The sequence below is a fragment of the Rhizoctonia solani genome, chromosome 9 (assembly GCF_016906535.1).
Source record: "Rhizoctonia solani chromosome 9, complete sequence".
NCBI classification, from domain to species: Eukaryota; Fungi; Basidiomycota; class Agaricomycetes; order Cantharellales; family Ceratobasidiaceae; genus Rhizoctonia; species Rhizoctonia solani.
Window position 1 is genome coordinate 386,344 of NC_057378.1, and position 21,388 is coordinate 407,731.

General features: G+C 48.7%; 4 protein-coding genes across 4 annotated transcripts; 2 read left to right on the forward strand and 2 right to left on the reverse strand.

The window, feature by feature from the left end:
- Positions 1 to 20: 20 nt before the first annotated feature.
- RhiXN_07660 (glycoside hydrolase family 6 protein) lies at positions 21 to 8,450 on the forward strand (the record flags this gene model as incomplete). The annotated part of the gene is made up of 19 exons (XM_043327476.1): positions 21 to 392; positions 444 to 569; positions 623 to 778; positions 2,679 to 2,737; positions 2,789 to 2,941; positions 3,002 to 3,248; positions 3,288 to 4,041; positions 4,092 to 4,234; positions 4,289 to 4,435; positions 4,501 to 5,572; positions 5,629 to 6,141; positions 6,197 to 6,381; positions 6,439 to 6,906; positions 6,958 to 7,119; positions 7,736 to 7,800; positions 7,862 to 7,871; positions 7,924 to 8,059; positions 8,122 to 8,195; positions 8,259 to 8,450. The coding sequence occupies 19 exons, from the start codon at positions 21 to 23 to the stop codon at positions 8,448 to 8,450; spliced, it is 5,034 nt and encodes a 1,677-aa protein (XP_043182861.1).
- Positions 8,451 to 11,488: 3,038 nt separating this feature from the next.
- Positions 11,489 to 12,096, reverse strand: RhiXN_07661 (uncharacterized protein; the record flags this gene model as incomplete). Its single annotated transcript, XM_043327477.1, has 2 exons — positions 11,489 to 11,746; positions 11,842 to 12,096. 2 exons carry the CDS (start codon positions 12,094 to 12,096, stop codon positions 11,489 to 11,491), a joined length of 513 nt encoding a protein of 170 aa, XP_043182862.1.
- A 4,745-nt stretch (positions 12,097 to 16,841) lies between these two features.
- Positions 16,842 to 18,471, reverse strand: RhiXN_07662 (tryptophanyl-tRNA synthetase; the record flags this gene model as incomplete). The annotated part of the gene is made up of 7 exons (XM_043327478.1): positions 16,842 to 17,009; positions 17,065 to 17,631; positions 17,692 to 18,032; positions 18,089 to 18,107; positions 18,161 to 18,222; positions 18,279 to 18,299; positions 18,354 to 18,471. The coding sequence occupies 7 exons, from the start codon at positions 18,469 to 18,471 to the stop codon at positions 16,842 to 16,844; spliced, it is 1,296 nt and encodes a 431-aa protein (XP_043182863.1).
- Positions 18,472 to 19,500: 1,029 nt separating this feature from the next.
- RhiXN_07663 (uncharacterized protein) lies at positions 19,501 to 20,694 on the forward strand (the record flags this gene model as incomplete). The annotated part of the gene is made up of 2 exons (XM_043327479.1): positions 19,501 to 19,696; positions 19,757 to 20,694. The coding sequence occupies 2 exons, from the start codon at positions 19,501 to 19,503 to the stop codon at positions 20,692 to 20,694; spliced, it is 1,134 nt and encodes a 377-aa protein (XP_043182864.1).
- Positions 20,695 to 21,388: the final 694 nt, after the last annotated feature.

Genomic DNA, 21,388 nt, shown 5'->3' on the forward strand with positions numbered 1-21,388 from the left:
CTAATCTGCCAAACGCTGTCATGTCGGCGTCCGTGAACATTCGACACTTTGCTACGACGGATATTATAGTCAGCATAACCACCGGACGGCCTATGTTTTTCCGATACGATACATCTTATTCACCGCAAATCCTGGAAATGATCAAGGACGGTCGTTATGGGATGCAGTGGCTGCACGGCATAGCAGACCAGTACATCGTCATATTGGCCCATATCAACGTCTTGTTTGAGGAATTTGGAACCAAAGCGGGTACGGAACATGTTGCCGAAATCGAGAATCAGATCAGCGAGGTTGGGTCTTTTACTGAGCGCTCCGCCGACCCGGTCTCTACGGTTTGGAGGTACACCGTTCGAGAGTGCTGGAAGATGACTATGTACATCTATCTCTACATGGTGGGCAGTCTTACTACATACCTACAATTTCAAACTAATTGCCCGGTTAAGGTTTTGTGTGGGGCGAGCACCGTTGACTCTCGAGTTCTTCCTCGGGTCAAATCCTTTACTCGTCTAATTGACGCTGTGACCCCAGGTCGTAACCCAGATTCATTCTTATATATCCCCATGATCATCGTAAGTATTTACTTTCAGACTCCTAAACATTATTCTAAACCGGTATTTCCAAGGTCGGAGCCTCGTCGTACAGACAACGAGACCGGGCGGTGATCCAACGACGCATGTTCGGTCTACAAGAGTGTCTCAATCCTGGTAGTTGTGGGTACGATGCGATGAATATGTTGATCGACGTCTGGAGGCGGACCGAGGCTGAGAACCGACCAGCGGTGTGGTACGACCTGAGACTGGCGGCATTTCGCGTGACAGGTATTTGATATAACACAGAAGGGCGTGGTGAAGGATATTAGGATTCAACTAATGTTGTGGTGTTACTCTGGTAATCGAACTCCTAATTCGCCTCCATTACACGCACCGATTGTATTGATACTCTATTATTTAATCGTCGGCTATATACTATGCTGTTGTAAATATTTTGATTTTCTAGGTTGGTGTATGTGTGTTCGATGGGCGGGTCAGGCGAGCTTTGCACATTGAGAAGAGGTGTGGTTCTTGCAGGTCGCAGCGGCTGGTGAAATCTGCATCTGGTTCAGGACGGAGAGATGATGTATAGTTCTCCCGAACTTGAACGGGCTCATGACTCCAATTTTGCTCGACTTGGAGTCATATAAGTAATAAGTAAATAAATAATAAACTTGGCGGGCTGTCGGAAATGTTCAGGTATTCTATTCCTAACCATGTACATTCATCTTGTACACTTTGATTGCATATTGTTTCATCAGACCAGTGAGAGAAAATGTCCAAGTATTCAGCTGAGGAATAATCGAGTTAACGTCATTGGTATATCCTTCTAATGATTGAATATTACCTGGCTTTTCTGCAGACATAGAGTCAGATGATTGTATCATACGACCCAGAGGCAACGAAAATCGCCATTAACGTCAGAATAGAAAACGATGGGAGGAATGAACGAAAACGGTAAATGTCCCGTGAGTGATTTCTGAATACACACTCCCCTTTTCAAACTCGACACTCGGGCGGATCCAGCTATGGAAGCCGAGACACGATGTGAGCTAGCTGGGAACAGGCGAAACTGCAATTTCCTTTCAGACACTAAGTAGGCCCGGTCCGTAGGTCCCAGGGCCGGATTACCTCATCACACGGCACGAACTCCGGCCGTGAGTCATTCAGAGAAACGGTAACCCGGGGAACATGTTTGCAGCGACCAATAGGGCGCCGCCCCTGTCCCAACGAGAAGGTGTGCACGCGTCTTGACCCAGCGTCCAGGCGACACGGGCCATTGGGTGAGAATGTGATTGAATGGGTGTCCAAGCCATCGTTATGCAACAACTTTGAGACTCTGCCACTATTCCTTGCATCCCAAAGCTAAGTAGCAGAAACACTAGACACGTTGGGCTAGAGTCAAATTTGAAACTTCACTGCTCATTTTCTCCTCCCCAGCCAGTAAACTCCATTTCGAAAATTGGCATTCTGTGTTGCACTGGACAGATACTCCCTTAAGTAGAATTACACATTGTACACTTTCGGCATTGTGCTCAACTGGGCTAAGTAAATTTTAAAATTCACTCTAGCCCAAGGTGTCTACTAGTGACAAAAGCGACTTGAGTTTCATTGAGAGATAATGTGATATACAACACATTTGACTCTTCTGTGCTTTGGGGTTCACGGTAGAAATAAGAAAAGAGAATATTGACCATCTGCTAAGTTCAATTATTTTATACAAGACTACATGCTTGGTGGTGGAGTTGCTACCTCGTACCATACTGCATACAATAGATTGTTACTAAAGTTTCCGTAGTCCGGTTACAATGACCTAGCCCTACTCTACGGGTTCTTTTGCTCTACCAGCCGGTTTGGTCCTCATAATCACCCATTATAAGGATTAAACCCATTTATCTTATGGCGCCCCCCAGCCCACTCTCTAGCTAAGCATTCCGAGATGACGAGGGGCTACGGTTGATGTCGGCTTTAAACTGATCTCAGATGTGGGCGCTTATATTCATCGCTCATATCACGTGACGACCAGTTCACCGAATCTCGACTCGGACAACGCGAATGGCGTCTCACATCAAGCACACGCGGCGTCAAGTAATCAACTCTTCTATAACCTTAAATCACGATTCTCATCCTGACCACGACCACCCTTAGATGATTGCTACGGCGGATGCTCGTAATTCGTTGTTGGCCAAGAAGAGTGCCGAGAAGGAGTAAGTCCAGTCCTGCTAGTGTGTTTATTGTATTCTGTTAATCAATAATAGGGCCTCGGCATTAAATCGAGAGCGACTAATTCGGGAATTGCTGAGGGTTACAGAATGGAGATCCAAATCTGGCGTTGGGGCGTTCCCTCGTACAGGCGGCCAGGAATCCGTTCCAGATGAACTGCTGCAGTATTATCTGACCCCGTTCCCCGAGTACGTGCATGTCGTCATCGGCTATTCACTTACGGCTCATGTATTTCTGCGTTCAACCAGTGGAACCTTTCCCTCGGCACTTGACCTTATTACTCGACACCTGGAATCCACTCCCGAGCCAGAACCAGAGCCGCTGAAAGAGCCACAGCCAGATTCAGAACTAGCGCCCGAATCCGAACCCGAGACCGCATTGGAGCCTGAAGCTGAAACTGAGCCGGTGGTTGACCCCAGCACACCCATGGTCAAGACGGAAGAGGATGATGCGATTATGAATGACTCCGAAGAGGCAGGTGTTTATCCTGTTGTTGTAATATTGATCTATTAATTTGTCGCCCGTGATCTGTAGCCTGCGCCTCAAGAACAGGATGAGGATGTGGAGATGCAACCGCCGGCAGAAACTCCCAGTACTACGGCTACCGCGACCGCTACGGCTGAAGCCACCCCCGATCCGTTACCATTCGCTCCTGAGCCAGCCCCGGCTGCACGAGTTCACGAACCAATTCAGCCGGTACCAACTGCAGCTCATGCTCCGGTCCAGGTACCACCTATACTGACCCAACTACCATCCGAGCCAGTAGCAGCATCACCAGTAGCGATGGTCGAATCTGCGGAAGAGTCGAATCCAAACCTGGAGTCTACTCCTGCGAGGCCAAAATTCGACCCTTCGCGGCCGCTTCATACTCAACCGCCACTTGCCCCGCCTCCTCCAGACGAGAGGATTCCAACTCTTGCCACGCTCAAAGATCTCATGTTCTCATCCTCGTCCACAAACGAACCCGAGCCGACCATTAACCCATCAGCTCTCTCCATTCGCCAATCCCCAACGACCCCAACAGCCAAAACCAACCCATCTGCAAAGTCGCTTGCCAATCCTTATGCCGCCTCGCTACCCCCTCTTCCGCCTTTGCCAGCTGACTTGGCGAGAAAGGTAGCAGGCGTCAAGGTGCGAAGACAGCGAGTACAACAGACCAACGGGGTGAATTGGGGAGGGAGCGGAATTTGGGCCGGGCAACACCAACAGCAGCAACAACAAGCTGGGGCTGGAAGCGGCTTGGGACCCGGAGGCGCAGGTGCGCAAGGGTGGTGGGCTAGCGTCAATGGTATGCCTTCTTTCCTTTTCTGACGATGACGTTGCTAACATATCGTGAAGTGGGCCAAGCACCCGCTCCCGGCCAGACGCACGCTCCTCAGACTGGGATGGAACTTTTGAGGTGGCAGGCGATCCTGCAAATCAATCCCGCACATGTGTTTGCGAGAAGACCTACCAAGTGTGTAACGACGCACGAGTGGAGGGTGAGCCTGGACCCTGATACTTAACGAATCGCGAATTGATGTTTGGGCGCAAAGGTGTTGCGCCACGAGCTTGAATATACTCGGGCAATGCAGCGAATTGAACAACTGAAGCAAGATGGGATGTGGAGCTTTAGGCAACCGAAGAAGCAGAGGGGCCCACCACTTCCCAAGACGCATTGGGATTATCTCATGGACGAGATGGTGTGTAGTGCTTTACTATGCACATGCTCCATCGCTGTGTACGATCGCTCTAATACATTGGGCAGAAATGGCTCCAAATTGATTACCGAGAAGAACGCCGATGGAAAACGGTAATCGCTTTCGAGCTCGCCCATGCCGCTCGAGAATGGCACGAGGCAAGTCCCGAAGAGAGGAAGGAAATGTGCGTTGGATTCCGCAAGACCGACTATCTGACGAATGAAGAGCCGGGTGAAAATGAGGATGTTGAAATGGATGGAGGGAAGGGAGGTCTAGAGGTGCAGGCGGAGGGAGAAGGAGAAGCAGCGGAGGACGATGTTGAGATGACCGAACGAGTGGGATCAGACGGAAAGGCGGCCGAACTACGGTCTGAACCCGAAAATGAGGATGAACCCGAGGATAAGCAGGAGCCACACACTGGGGGGATGGATCCAAGGGAGGATGTTATGGGTGCCGATGACGATGCAGCGGTAATCGAGGAGTCGAAGGAGCCGGAGAAAGAAAAAGATGGGGACCAGGAGCCCGGGATGATGGCCCAGGACGACGCACCTGGCGTATTAACCAAGGATGAACCAACTGTTCCACCGTCTAAAGAATACTCGCCAGCCAAAGATCCCGATCTCCCAGACGACGATGCAGATGGCGAAGATGACCCTAGTCTACTGGCCAAAAATGCCCTTAGGCCCGACGCGGAAGGTGCTGAAGCCACTTTGGCTGACTTGGAATACATCGATTCTGTTCGGGAAGAGCTCGTCCAGCTCGCCACCGCACCCTCGCTCCTAACTTCTTTCGCGCTCCCTCCTCTTCCTGCCCCCGCCTCGACAAAAACCAAGCCAGACAGCATCGACATCCTGGCTGAACTCTTCCCTGACCTTTCGCTCTACACCGGTATCTCCGATTCGATTGACTCCGACCCGGCAAAACAAGAAAAACGCCCAGACGAATCAATGACGAGCGTTGCGTCCGGAAAGCTCGCGCATGCCTCCCGATTAATGGATATCAAACCTGTTCTAGTGGGGGCCCTCGATCCTGCGCGACACTTGTTCAAGAATCGATGGATTGGACTTGATGAGGTTCCAGCTGTGGAGGATCCGAGGGACGTAGGCACTGTAAGGCAAGACACGCTATTCAATGGGAATTGTGAGTTTTCTCTTCATTCAGCGCCATCACCGCGATTGGTTTTGACTTGGGTGTAGACCTGTTCGCAGCCGACAAAAAACCCGAGGAGAAAGCCTTGCGAAGGAGACCTGATAGCGGAATGACCCACCCCGTTCCAGCGCATGTTCCCCCTGCACCACGGGACGCACAAGCTCGTTTGGAACGTGTGGTATGGACACCCGAAGACGATCAGCTCTTGAAATCCATTTGTGACGCCTATCCGAATAGCTGGTCCCTTACTGCCGACTTGTTTAACTCTTCCCGAGTGACTATTAAACCCGACTCCCGGACCCCCTGGGACTGCTATGATCGCTACACCAAAATGTTTGGAGGTGGGACGGCTGGCGGGGACGAAAAGCCACAAGGCCAAGGACCTGTGGAAATTGCGCTACCCTCGCCTGGTGGGACGATCCGCAAGGATTCCAAGCCTCCGGTGGTGGATTCCAAGGGTAAAAAAGTGTTCGAAAACAAGAAACAAGTTCGGCAACATTATTTGTATGATACGTTGCGCAAGGTAGTCAGGAAGCGGGAGAATGCGAACAAGGCTAACCGTAAGCCCCTTGCTCTTTTTTCGCAGTCATTGTTTTAACTTGATTGATGAAATAGAACCACCCAAACGAACGATCCCGCCTCCGCACGAGACACATTCTCAGCTCTCAAACGGGCAAAGAATATATACGCCTGCCGAGTTGTCGAAGCTCAAGGCTGAGAGGGATGCGAGACACTATGCGGAGATGATCAAGCGAAGGCAGGAGATTTACCAGCAGGCTGTGGCAGCCGGACGGCCAGTCGTAAGCCTATCGTCCCGGGTATCAATTCCGTTTATTCACGTTTTTCGGGGTTTGTAGCCACGAATGCCACCGGGTCTAGTTAATATCCCTATTCGGAGCGCTCAGATGAATGCACACGTTCAAATGCAGCTTCAGCAGCAACAGGTTCAAGCCCAGGTTCAGCAAACCCAAGCTCAACAGTCACCACCAAATCCACAGGCCCAGCCGCAAATAGCTCAACCCCAAACACAACCGATATCTCAACCACAAGTGCCACCTCAAGCTCAACAACCTCAAATCACTCCTGGACAACCGCAACCTCAAGCTTCAGGCTTTGTGCAGCGCGCGCAACTTGCCCAACCAACACAACAGCAAATGTCCCCTCCCAACGGACAAGTCCAGCCGCCTCGACCCCAACCACAACAACAAGCCATGAGCCATTTGTTGCGACAGCAAATGCATATGATACCTGGAGCTGGAATGCAGAACGGCATGTTTGTGAACCGAGCGCAGATGGGGCCTGAGCAAGTAAATCAGTTGCTATTGGTGAGGAATTCCTCCATCTTGTTTATGCCTGGAGTCTAACATTCAAAGTAGCAACAAGCAGCGAGGGCGTTACAGAATCAACAGCAGCAAGCAACAACGACCACCCAGACCCAAATCGCTGCACAGCCACAGATTCAAGTGCCAAGTATCCAATCGGCTCCAACCGTCGCACCAACGCCTGGCCCCATCCCGACCGCTACTGGGGACGGAGATGTGACAATGCAATAAAAACTCGTGGGCCACCTCACCTTTGCTTGGCTTTTCTCCCTCTGTCCGACTGTTTTGTATTGTAGCATTGCGACGGGTTATATTTCGTTATTGAATTTTCCTTTTTGGCTTCATTGCGGGCACGTACTAAGTGCTATCTAAATTAACTTCTCCGTCCCTATGGATCCATGCTCGTATTCAGCGAACCGGGATATCTGGGACGACTTCTATCGACCCGAATGCACACCTCGGAAGAATTGCGTTAATTCTGCGGTTCTCTCGACGGCCCCGGCCCCTTTGGAATGGGCTGTACGTCCTCATAATGGATGGTTTCAAGCACCAGGCAGTCGTCCTCGTCACCTTATGACGGGCCGCGGACCGCAGGCCGCTCTAAAGTAGGTATAAATGCGCGCTTTAGTGATGGGGCTCTCTCATCATCTTTTTCTTGAACATGCGCACCATCGTTTTAATTACTACGCTTTCTTGCGCTACATCTGCCTATGCGCATGGATATGTCCAACAAATAAAGATAGGTAATGAATATGTTCAGGCTTGGAATCCGTACAAGGCGAGTATTAATTCGGTAAAGGTCTTAGCAAGCTTGTGTTGAATACGAATGCAGGACCCCCAGCAAAAGGTCACCCGCATTACTCGGGCTTTCAAAGATAATGGACCTATACCTGATGGGTAAAGAGGATGGGCTTCCGTTGACGTAATCGAGGCTAATTATCACTACTAAATGCAACAGGGAATTTATCGTGAGTTAATCGGGACTGTTCGCGTCCTATAATCAAGTAATTCTCTATTCAGACCTCTGCCATCATATGTAATATCGGCAAGACGGCTGACGCTCAAAACTTGCCAGTTAACGCCACTGCAGCAGTTCCTGCTGGAACGACTGTCCAATTTCTCCGGACTGACTGGCAGTCTGATCATCCGGGTCCAAGTAAGTGCTCATATGTGTTCTCCCGGGAACCGGATTTTATAGCATGCTTCACTAAATTTCAGTAATGACATACCTTGCTAAGTGCCCCGGCTCTTGCTCGGCCTTCAAGGCTGATTCTGGGAACATCTGGGTCAAGGTGCTGTCTCTCAAGCCGTGGCTTGCTTATTTATTGACTCAATTGATTTCCGATCAGATACAGGAGGATGGATATGATGCGGTAAGTGACCGACAGCTCTACGGGGGCCCCAAAAACCCGGGAGCGCTCTGGAGTGCTCCGGTTTTGGGAACCTCCTCGTTAGGATCCGACGAATCCGGATTGCTCGGCGAGGACTTGAGAGCACTCCACGAGCCCTTCCGAGCGTCATACCAAACGCTCCCGAATGCTCGCTGACAATAGCGAGTCCCGGAGCGCTCCCGAGATTTTCGGGGCCCCGTAGAGAGCTGACAAAAGGTGATACGCCTCTCAGTCTCTTACTCCCGCTCAGACCAAAACGCCTCCATGGGCCTCCAAGCGCCTGTCGACTGTCAATAGGTGAGAAATATTATCGTATCAGTTCACACATGCGCTCAGCTCGGGTAACGTTAGTACGTGGTCTGCCACTATTCCCAAGACTCTCCAGAATGGCGAATACATACTTCGTCGTAAGTCATTCGTCCCCAACACCCTAAATCAGTGGAGTATCAAGTACCGTTTCAGATGAAATTCTTGGACTTCAACGTGCTTCTGAGAGCGGACGTGCATAGTTCTATCCTGCATGCTGTCAAATCACAGTGACAAATGCATGTACTTGATTTGGACTTTGATCAACTACGAAGATCTAACGAACTCGTTAACCAGGGAGGCACAAAGCCCCTCCCAAGAGGTATTACTCTCCCAGGGAACTATACCTTAACTGACCCGGGTGTGCGTTCGATCACTGTATTTTGCTGTATCTACCTAACTATAGCGCCTTTTAAATTTTGTTGAAGTATCGCGATATCTCTGCGACCAAACCGTACACTCCACCAGGTGCGCATGGTTCCTTGAGAAAGTGATTTTGGCTGATAGGTGTACCTACAACCAGGTGGCCGTCCATGGACTGGTTGAACGCTTGGAAAGATACCTTCCTGAGTTCCTTCAAGCTCATGAGAAAAAGCATGTCGAATTAGCTCATCAGGTGACCAAAAATATTTGCTTCCAAAGTTCTATATATAGAGACTAAGTGCCCGTCGCTCGACCGGCTTCTTTTAACTTCAATAAAGTGAGTCCATGATTCGGAGTTTGATGAGATGCACGAGCCGGGACTTGGACGCAGGAAAGCGGAGATTGGAGTGGCGCGACCCCAAGCTCAAATCGGTTCACGTGAGCTCAAATTATCTACACCATCTTCCACCTCCCGTCCTGTTTTGGCTTTTGTCGGAAATTGTCCACCCGCTCGGGAGTAACCCCAATCATTGTTTCCTCTGGGGTTCTCCATAGTTCTCCGATTAGGTGACTTAACTCCAGGGAGCTCCAGATATCTCAAAAGAGCTCCGGAGCGCCCCAGAGGTTTCTCAAGTTAAATGGTATTTTTTGAGTGAATAGGTGATTTTGTTGAGTGGCGACACCATATGCACGGGTCTCATGAGAGCCAAAGTCCCATAGCATAAGTCTAAGCTTTGGTGTTCGAATGGGTCATCTATCCGCTTATTAAACCGTTTAAAACCTTTCTCTAGAAAGAGCTAGTACTCAGTTTAGGTACCAATCAAACGTACGAGCCGTTTCGCTGTTATCGCATTATAGCTCATCTTCTTGAGCCACCTTTTCATCCCTCTCCATCTTCCCGAATTTCTACTTCCATACTTCTCCTCGTAACTCTCCAAGTGCGCCTCATCTAGATCGGTTTTTTTTTCAATATTGATGAATATAGCAAAATAATACAATGAGATGTCTTTTTTTTATTATTCTGTTTATTCCACGACGTTCCAGGACTGGGCCGTATGGTGCGACGTATCGGTAGGTGGCTATTGTACAGGGGGTAAAAGAGCAACTAGGCGCGAGTCAATGCCTTAAGGGCGGAGCTAGACTGGTGATAAATACAACAGAGTCTGGGAGAAAGGGGCATAATTGAACAAGCTAAAGGGATGCAGTAATCGATCTGCGGAACGAGAAAGAGAAAAAGAGGAAAGAGGAAAGAGGAAAATAAAAGAACTGGGCGAGGGGAGTGGTGTTATGCTCGTCGGGGCGGGCTCAGTCGACGAGGTCCGAGAAACGACCTGTGGCCTTGGCGAAGTGGAAGAGTTGACCCAATGTACGGGGGACTGGAGGAGGACCTCCAAGCGAAGGAAGTCGGGACTAGGCGTGCAAAATGGTCTTTTCTTTGCTTGTCGTACTGGGGGCAACGGTAGAAGAAATGCGTGACTGTTTCGGACTCATGGGTGCAGCGTGTGCAGCGCGGGGAGTCTACTAGCTGGAGACGATAAAGGTGTTGTCTAAGTTGTACATGCCCGTGATGAGTCTAAATAAGAGGGTACTTCTAGCTCTATTGAGGCCTCGCGTGTAGGAGATGAAGTCGCTTGGTGAGAGCTGGGGTACCTAAGGGCGTACTGGATGCCTGTTTCTGAGGACCTCCAGTGTTGGTCCGCCAAACGTTTCCCCCGTGCCTCTATTTCCTGCTTGCACGTGTTGGGGTTGAGTTATGGTCAGTAATTCGACAGGAAACTACGGGAAACTTGAGTGGTCTTGGAATTTTGAGCTACAATTCAATGCACAGAGATTTGTGGGATTGCACGCTGTGCAATAGGCGTGTTAGTGGCCATTAGTCAATCAAATTAATTGTCCTGCCAGCAGTACTTCGGCCGATTACCTTCGCCAATCACGCTTTCAAACCCTTTTTTTGCCACAGCCCCTTGCTGTTTGTCTGAGCGACTTTTAGTGAGGGTTTCCGCTGAAACTAGATGGCCACTGACCTTGAGGCTATCATTGTCGCATCTTAGGCTCATTCCTAACGCCCCGCGAAAGGTAAAGACCGTAGTTGGTGACTACTCATTGCTCGCGTGAGAAGAGCCCTAGGAGGCTTGAAGTGGAGGGAGACAGACTTAGTAGGGTGGAGCATAAAAACGAAAGAGCTCGCTCAAGAAACACACAGTGAGTAAGAGCCAGGTGGCGCGATGCTATTTACATTTGACTATGGTGAACCTTCTCTTCAGCAGTTTATTGTTCTTCTAGTAAACTGAGAGGTGTGAGCTAGTGATACTCGTGTATGATTGCTGGAAAACAAAATAAAAATGTCATCACGGTCTGTGAAAAAACGAGAAGATAGCATAGGATCTATCTTTGATGCTTTGCGTAGTATAGAACAAGTTGAAAGGTGTTTGAAAGAGTTGGATTATGCTAGGGAATTCCACAGGAGATATAAAATGTCTTCAAACGCAAAGCTTGGCGGATAACTTAGTTAAGCCCCAGTACGCCTATTGGTACCTCAATACGTCCTCCGCAGGCAGAGAGTTTCGTGTCCGACTGGCCACAGCATGATCAAGCGGAGTTTTGTATCCCACTTTGAGAGCAGCGGCTTGAGAGTCTTGATCACTGGTTTGACCACTTGGTAAGGGGCCTTTTTGTGATTCCCCAGCAGAATTTGAGCCATATTGAACTAAATCACGAAGGGCTCCTGTACGTGTACATGTAGAAGGGGTCGAGACGTTTGAGCTGACAGTAGAAGGCTTTACCTAACCGCCGATGTCGATGGTTGTATAGAGATACAAAGTGGCGTAGAACAAATTGTCGTAAGTATGGGCAAGCATAAAGTTGTTAGATTACTTACGCTGGACATGTTTCCGCCGTTCATATTAATCTCGGAGCTTATTAATTCACAAGGCTTGTTATCTTCGGGAACGCAAATCCATTCCTCGAATAAATCGGAGCATGGGACATCTGAAGAAATCTCCTCTGAACTCTTGGCTTCTGGTCGTATGTTCACCCAAGGGCGCGTTGGCTTGGTACCGGGGACCAGTATGAGCCCTGAATATCCGATTGGGTTATCCTGGGGAAGAGTGCTCTTACTTGTGGCCCGGGACATCTGGCGGAGAAATTATGACAGGATTAGATAGTACTCGTTGGGAAGGGTTGCTTTAGATAGAGAAGTGCACTCGTATTAATACCCCGTGAGGACGGACATCGACCCATGTTCAATGATCTCCAGGTCCAATTTGCCAGCTCGAGAGAGTCATGATCTGACAACTTGCCAAACAAAGCTTCGCCCGTGGCCACCCAACTTGGCCCGCGGGCACCCGATTCTCTTGCTTTAATGTTTATATTCCCACACGAGGCGCAAACATTATACTCGGAGTGCTCAGGTGTTCTTTGTCGGCTTTGTTGACTGGATACGTAGGTTGGCTATGACAACGCAAACCGGCGAGCGGTCAATAGTTCAGTGTACTTCCATTGTTTCGGCTTTGAGGAAGCCTCAACTGCTCACTTAGTGTCATGCTCTATCAACGTGGTTTGTATGTCTTCGAATTTGCATAACGAGCGTGGGTGGCGGATGCTCCACGACTTCCCGTATTCGACACATCTCTGACGGGTGCGTGCCTATACTGCACAAACCTTTGTACCCCGTAGAGTGCTGGTAAACGTAGGAGGGGTTTCGCAGGAATTGCAAATAGGTTGACCAGAACACAAAGTGTAGCAGCCTGGACCATTCTTAGGACCATGTACTCCGACTCCACCAGTTCACTCGACCTTGATGCGGATCTACTCCTCATACAACTACTGCTGAAATAATCCGACTTTGAGACTTCTACAACCTCTCGGCAACCTGCACCTAGCGTCCAACTCGACCTGTTCTCCGATCGAAATACACCATATTGTAGAGTGTAACAAGGCTAATTCCACATATTGAGTCTTCGTTTTCTCATAAGGTCGTGGCTGCTCCTACTCCGTCACTCCTGTCGTGCTCTCCATGGAGGCAGAGAGCTAGTAACAGGGCGTAAGCTCGGTCACCAGGGGGACCTTTTGACCTTTCAAACGGAAATAGCGGGGGTTCCGTAGGCAGCTCGCTTCATCACGATAGCACAAGATAAGATGACTGTAGGTGGCTTAATCGTATACATGTATTTACGGGCAGCTATCACCTGTATCAATAGCCACACGGACGAAGCTATGAGGGAATTGTTCAGAGCAACTAGGAGAGCCCTGTAGGTCGCCAAGGAATGTAGAAGCGGAATCAAAGTTGAGCTCATGTGGAGGCTGTAGAACTCAGGTATCCCAGGCAGTTTGTGAGCGGACAAGGTCTCATAGCCACCAGGGGAGTGTGACATTCGCCAACCCCAGCCTCACTACATCCAAAAATCTGATGAAGACTTGAGATTTGCACCTAGCAAAAGACCATTGGGAAGCTCCAGACCAGGTAGGCCAAATACGCAACAAAATACTCGCAATTCTCACATGCGCACGAACTCCCTAGACCCAGGTGGCTCTCCTTGTTTTTCGCCGTATCAGTATTACCGAACACGCTTGTCCGGTTCAATCACTACCTGCACCTCCTCCAGGTTACAGACTCAAGGGGTTGCCGTCAGCGGGATGGGGAGTTGGAGATAGCTACCCGCTGCTTCCTGAAGCTCCCGCATCATGCAAAGAAAAGACAGAACTACCTTGCCTCGCTCAGCTTAGATGCACTTGGTCCAAAACTCTAATTCTTTGCCAACTCTGAGCTAACTTCCTTGTTCGGCTTCATTAAAGCCACCGGTCGCTTTTCCAAATTTATCAGATAGCCTATCCAGTATCCCCCTCCGTGTACTGCTATGTCTTACTATTGGCACATGGGGCTTCCTCTTTTAATCTGCCACTACATGGATGCTGTAGGATTGAGCTTGCTTGTTCACGGATCCCCTTTGCGACCTAACTCTTGTTAACAAGGGTACAGGCAAGAAATGAGAGTGCAATAACTTCAAAACCGTGTTAGCAACGATTGAAGGAGAGGTTATCCATCCCCCGTGAACTGGCTGTGGAACGGGACTTTTCCGCGGCACCTGGCCACTTTTCATACTAAATATAATTCTTTTTATCCCGCAGAGCGAAACCGAGTGATCGAAGTTGGGAGCTGTCTGTATTTTGGACTCGTATTTATGTACTAGTACAGACAGTTTAATTTGTCCAATAAAGGTTTATCTTGCCTCTGTCTACTCTACGGGGCCCCGAAAATCTCGGGAGCGCTCCGGGACTCGCTATTGTCAGCGAGCATTCCGGAACGTTTGGTATGATGCTCAGAAGGGCTCGTGGAGTGCTCTCAAGTCCTCGCCGAGCAATCCGGATTCGTCGGATCCTAAAGAGAAGGTTCTCAAAACCAGAGCACTCCAGAGCGCTCAATTTGGCACGCGAGGAGAAACTGGGTGTCAGCTCATGTGTGTAAACCGGCTGACGGGTTCTGGGGGCTAGGCATAGTGTATGGCCATTTTCTGCTATTCTGGCTAAACCAGTAGGCCTGCAATAAAAGTCCAACGAAAAAGAAGAGCATAGTAGTTACAAGGACAAGACTAGACAAAGCCTGGCTCATGTAAACTTGCAGACACGTATTAATGTGCAGAAAACGTACGAATCGACTATCAACTGGAAAATTAAAGAGAGAGATAATAAGTAAAAGGTCCTGCTCCACAAGCAGTTAATGGGCGATAGACGAACCTTGTTTTATGTCGTGTCAGCCTCCGCAAGTGATTGCCGGCTCAAGCGAGACCCCATACTGTCCTGGTTTATCTGCGCTACACTGCTGCATTGTTGTTTTTTTACCTCAATATCCAGTGGTCTGCCAGAACAAAACTGTTATGTTAGCTTTGAGCAACTTGAATAAAAGGTCTCGAATCTGACTTGGTTGATGAATGAATTGCTGGAAGCGCAGCAGGTAGTTCTACGCGAGGCTAATTTATCGAGCAGGTTTCATTGTTCATCTCCGTCCAATCCATTAACGTGGGTGCGTTTTCAACCAAATTTAGCCACAGCGAATCCTTTGAATATAGGTGTATATGGTAGCGCAATAGGTTTGAAGCATGGGACCAATCCCAGGCTTGAAAAGTTACAACAACGGAGTGGTCTAGATCGGCGAGCCACCTCACATCACTGGCACTACTTCGATAACTCCTCTGTATAGCACTATGCTTTCAATTAGCTAGCTTCTAGATATTTAGATCTCAAAGATATATCCACATCGTTTTGAGGCCCACAACTGCAACCCGCTCTCTGATCGGCCTTTTTCTTAAACCATCTCAATATGTGCTTCCCAGTCACCAAAGTAGAGCTGAAACTAGTTCATTCTGTGTTTTCCCCGAGACAGTCTTCAGGACTGATTTGGAGTTTCTCCGCAGCTCGACACAGGTGCATGAAATTATACATCGACTGCTTGGGCCTATGTTGTAGCAACAAAGTTTCAACAATTTGGAGAGTGCAGCAGGGTAATCAATGCGCACAGACTCTGTGTGATATGAAGCTAAAGCCGACAGCTGCCAAATGATTTGGGTTTAAAATTACTTCCATTGCTGTTTCCAAGGAAGTGGAAAGGTAGCCTATTCGGCTGACCACGAACGGCAGCCGATCGTTCTTGTCGCTGGATGAATCCGCTAACATCCCACGCGTTCCTTTCCGCTTCACGGAGTATGCCGAGTGGAGGACTTATCCGAGATGAAAGGGCAGCACATCCAAACATCGTCGAGTGCCCCAGAGCTCTTAGGCTTCCGTGATTGCGTAGTGCGCACGCTGGCTGATAATTCGAAGTAGGACGTCATATACAGGATCTATTACATGTGACCAAGAAAAGGTCCTCCTTTCCCTCGTTCTCTGCGTAGCTGTGTACTATTCGTCCCGTTAGGAAATATACTGCGGGTAGAGCGGGGCTTATATACTCAGATTTTGAGCTCTCCGGCGTCAAGATAAAGTCAAGCCCTTATAACCCTGAATAAGAAATGTGCGCCAATATGTAGGGGCCGTGGATCGGAGCCTGCGGAGACGCACGAGCCCAGATTTATGCGCAGGGTCGTGCGGGGGGATCCCTGTAGCTAATCACGTGATCATGGGTCGTGCTTGCTCTACCAGTGTATTCAATTCCTCATCGCGTTCTTATTTTAGTTTTTCCCACCCGCCACCCCATTCAATCGATTTGAAAATGTTAATCGCGAATCGCTGCTTTGTCAGGTATTCTCGCACTCCGCCTATTGTCAGGCTTGGCCACCCACACGAGTTCTACTCGCGTCTCGGTGCTCCAGCTTCCACTCGCGCACTTTGTGCTTGATCCCTCACTTCCCCTTGTATCTGACTATTGGCGGTTATGCACATACTTGTACATTTGCGTTCGATTCTATACATATGATAGTATGACAGATACTCGGACCCACCGAAGCCTAAGTACGACACTACATACCAGACCATACCGGTGTGTTACATTTATTGATATCTGACCATCACCCACTCTTGGTAGAATCTCACCACCTTAATTAGCTGCCCTTCCCTAGGCACGAACCTTGGCGGGGTTGCTGTTTGCTGGTAATTTATGCCTCGCGCTTAAGCCCTTCGTTGGATACGACAACAATGCAGCAGAGAAGCGCTTCAATGTTTTCCAAATAGCTGTATAGTTGACAATATTAGAGAACCTTCACTGCCAACTGAATTGCTCTTCACGTATTAAATTCACAAGATATCTAGTTCAAGCTCATCGCAGGTCTAACATGAGGCCTCAAAAAAGCTATCATCAATCATTCAACAGCTTTGATATAAACCTAGCTCAAGGCGTTATCAATTAAGAACAAATAACCGATGGCGACCCGCTCATATTGATCGATGTTAATCAGCTTGAATAGAATCAGTTTTAGAGTGTTCTAATCCGATTGCTGTAGACTCCGAAGCGGTATCAGCCTCCGGTAGCTCGGTCTTCGCAGATTTGACATCGGTTACAGTGACTTGAGTGGTCTTTTTGCCTTTGCCTGGAGGAGGAGGATGGTAGATTTTCTCCTGTTGTATACACGCCGAATCAGGGACAATTCATTAGATTATGCAATCAACGCACCTTCTTTTTCTTAACCTCCACAACTGGAGGCGGGTACGCTAGCTTCTCTACATCCTTCCACTCTTGACTTGCTTCAAACGCCTTTTGAATTGGTTCGAGTATCGACGCAACCGACTCGGCGACGGCAGCTTTGAGATCTCCTGGATGTATCTCTTTGGCGGTGTAGGCACTCTCCAAATCATTGGCACTTGCAAAATGAGCTGGTCCACCGTACTCCGGCTTACGAGAAATGGTGAAAAGAGTACCATCAGGAGCATCAGCAGCAACCAGAGGCTGCATTTGACTTAGCGGAATGCCTTGTGCCAATCGACCTTCAACAATACGCATGAGTACTGCACGCACAAAAGCCAAAACGCCATTGTTTTCCACCACTCCCTCCTCGCAGAATGCACCCTTGATTTTTTTCTTAATTGCAGCGGGTGGGTCAAGGAAATCGATCTTCGAATTAGCCTCCGAGGAGGACATCTTTCCTCCTGTTAGACCCGGAACCATAGCATTCATGAGGTGGGCTCGTTTTCGATAACCTAGCTTGGGAAGATACAGCTCGGCGAATGTAAAGATCTTTCGCTGTATTCAATTAAATTGGCACTTAGTATTGAGTCGACGATGAGAATTGTAGAGATTTACCTGATCGACTCCACCAAACTGGAAGTCACAGTCCAGGTATTGTTCATCAAGGGCTTGAAGCCCAGGATAGAGTAATCCGCTAAGCAAAGGACTGGAGACTTGCTTTACAACCTCTGCACCGGCTTTTTTTGCATCGTGTTCTGTTACAGTAGCACAGAGGCGATAGTTGTCCATATTGTATTCTTTAGTGAGTTGATAAGAAGATCCGACAACGAACTTGAGGCGATCGACAGGAACGCCAAGTGATTCGAATGTTGCCTTTAAAAGATTCGAATAGTAAGAGACCCGATGGGCAACCAGTTCCAACGGCGCTTTGAGGTTATCTAGGAAAGCGTGTACGTCTAATGCGAGGCTCGTTATAGACACATTCAAGCACGGCATGTTGCTCAGTACATACCTGCTAGCAAAATAGTCACCTTTTGATCGTATGAGTTAACGACTGTGGCGCATGATATGGTAGCGCACTCACCTCCACTCCCGCAGCTAAAAAATCTGCGATCTTCATTAGTGGTACAAAGTATCCGATATGAGCTAGTGGTAGGGAGGATAAATTGTGTTATATACCAATGACTTGATTTCACACTCACGTCGACCGGTCGGGGCCGTCCCTACGATCGCTGGTTAATCGGATGACTTTATCACTTGGGTAGAACCAAATTTACCCCAGTAGCATTTAGGCGTCTTTCCCTCATCTAATACGGACTTGATGATATCTCCTCCTAGAACCTCTTGTAGATTACGAGTAATAAGTTCAAACCGAGTCTCTGGGCTGACAGACATGATGGTTGAGTCAAAAGGTGGACTTGACTTTATTAGCGCCGGGCGGTAAAGTGAGAGTGAAACGCGTTGAACTGTGAATGATGGTCATGTTGTATCCAACGATCGGTCTCGTTTAGGTGAATCAAAGGAACGATCGATGAGGCTTGGTGGCGTCCCTCGTGTGCTGACTACCCACTGCCATCCCGCATCCGACCCCCACGCCTGAATCCCAGGGGATCCGCGTTCACGAATAGAGTTATCATTTTAGAAGAAATGTTGGGCCCTTAGCCGTGCATATTCCCGTTCCTAAAAACACTTGCGTATTATTTACTTTATTCAATTAGCTAACCTATAACATGGAAGCAACAAAGTCTTCTCGGAGGCTCCCGATGCCTTCCGGCTCAAGTAAGTGACATCGACCACATATGAGTAGTCATCACAATGCGGCTGGAGTGGACAATATGGCTTTAAATGATCACGTGCACAGACTTTTTTGAAACCATATTTATGGAGCTACATGCGACAAGGCAAATCGCTCACAAATAAAATGGATTATACATATGAAAGAAGTCATTTAACAATCGATCCAGCTCCTAGATTTTGGCACCCTATCATTCAAGAGGTTTACAGAAACATTTCTATATGTTCAAAATGTTGAGCATTGTAGTACATAGAGTGATTCGTTATAGAGCGGGCAAATTGGGATAGCACAGGGTCTTGCTCATGTACGCTACCCCTGCGGAGCCTGAAATATACAATAACCATTAATTCGGAGCCAAGTTCCCTATGCCATTTTTGCTGTTTTGTTTTGACATGCTACCAATCGGAACAAAGATAAACGCTTGTTCAAATTAAACGATGCCAAAGGTAAGTAACGCGATCATCACTCGCGAAACTGATGCGTTGTCGGCCTCCCAAGTCAGCGAATTAGACCCAGAAAACAAAGATGCCATGTCAAAGCTCTTCTCAATGTATATAAATGCAAGTGAATCTCTTGGGCTAAAGTTCTGGTAAGTGCAGGACCCCCTCCGAGTTGCGTACGCTCCCACAATGCGTTTTTTACAGCCCGGGCCCTCGGACCACCAACCCCTTACAGTCGAGCACTCGGGCACAGTTATTGCCACCCATATCAAACCAGACCAGAACGGACACGTATTACCGGACGTACCACAGACATCGAACAGCGTAGGGATGATGATTGATGAGACTGGAATATCCGGATTTGCAAGCTTCAGTTCCCCAAGCAGTAAGTGGCTGGCTACATAATAGTCTGATATCCCCTCCTACTCAGCTCACTCGTATACAGATTTGGTAGAAGTCGGGAGTCCTGGGACTCTGGTATATGAGACTTGCCGCTGGATAGCTGCGGTGGAGACAGAGCGGTTCTCGAATTATATCCTACTTAGGGACTCCTTTCGTGACTTAGCCAACGAATTTATTTCCCGTAATCTCGTTGTTTCGCCACAGACGATCCCTGCATCACAACAGGGAATTGCGCCAGAGCCGGTTCTCTGGCACGTTCAAGGCGAGTTCGGTAGTCATATAATCTTGAATTTAGGGACGGCATCCCCACTCGTATATACACATGTGAGTTTTCAACATATATTGCATATTCCGCTAGAAATAACACCCCTTTTACTCACAGACACAGCATCCGCAGACGCCCCCCCTCCAAGTCGGAGGATTAACTCCCTCACGCTTTATGGCGGCAAATCTTACACCGTGTTGTTACGCTTCTTCGTTATTGAAGACGCTTATCACGGATGGCACTGTGTAGCAGCGATAAACCTAGAGCCTCTCTGGGTTTATCCGATATGGCCTCCGGTAGAAGTTTCAGATACGGCTGGGTTTAGGGAAATGTGCATCTCGCTTCGTTACCCAGCAATTGTCGATTCAGTCGCAACGTTTCAACCTCTGCCACCACTGCAAATGAACACTTCTCTGTTCGGCGGAGAAGTGTTAGAGTCGACCCTCCCTCCCGCTCCTGAGCATGCATATGCGTTTGATTTGGGCTTATCCCCATTTCGATATCTAGAGACGGCTATAGAATCACCTGGTCTCGTCGTCGACTCGTCGATCACTCTTCCAGTTAATCATACGTCCACCTCGACGTATGCCGACTCGTCAGCTGTGGCCTCCTGCTCTCGCTCGGTCACCAGCAGGCCAAGTAATAGAAACCGGTCGCGCCCTGTCGCACCCAGGCTGCGTAAACTGGCCCCGGCCCCGGCTCCAGCCCGTGATTAATATTTCCATCACTAGTCTATGTTTTCCCTCTGATCTCATTCGATGTTACAAGCCAATATAAGATATTCGTCCGCATCGGCTTCCTTCTTGCCACCTAAGTATGCCTCTCCCAAATCTGCAGCGCATCAGTCCGCAAAGGATCTTACTAGTTTTGAGTACTATGAAAACGATGATGGATAACTGCCGAGCAAAGGACACAATACACCTGACCCCACTGTCGATATTCTACGGGACTCGCTATTAATGCATTTTCCCGCCACAGAAGTCTGATTGAAAAACGTTCCACTTAATATTGATGGGCTCTTCTTCTCTCCATCACCGAAGTCTCTGCAAAATCCATCGGAGCTCGCGAGCCCGAAATGCTCGATAAGCATAAGCGAGCTTACCATGAGTCTCGTTTATGCTTCTCGAGTATTTCGGCTCACAAGCTCCGGCGGATTTGCAGAGTAGGACTGAGACTTGGCCCTCCCCCTCCCCCACCATACTCCCCACCTCTTTCACTGCCCTTCCTACTTTCACTGTATGTTATGCAACTATGCCTCCTACTCGCATGGATACTTGGCTCGTAGCCAGATGGTGCTTAGTCTGATGAATAGACTAACCTAATGGCATTCAAGAGCTCGGCACCATATGAATCTCCTTTAAGTTCACTGCTGAGGCAATGCGTCAGCGATTGTACGTAATTTCTCCAATC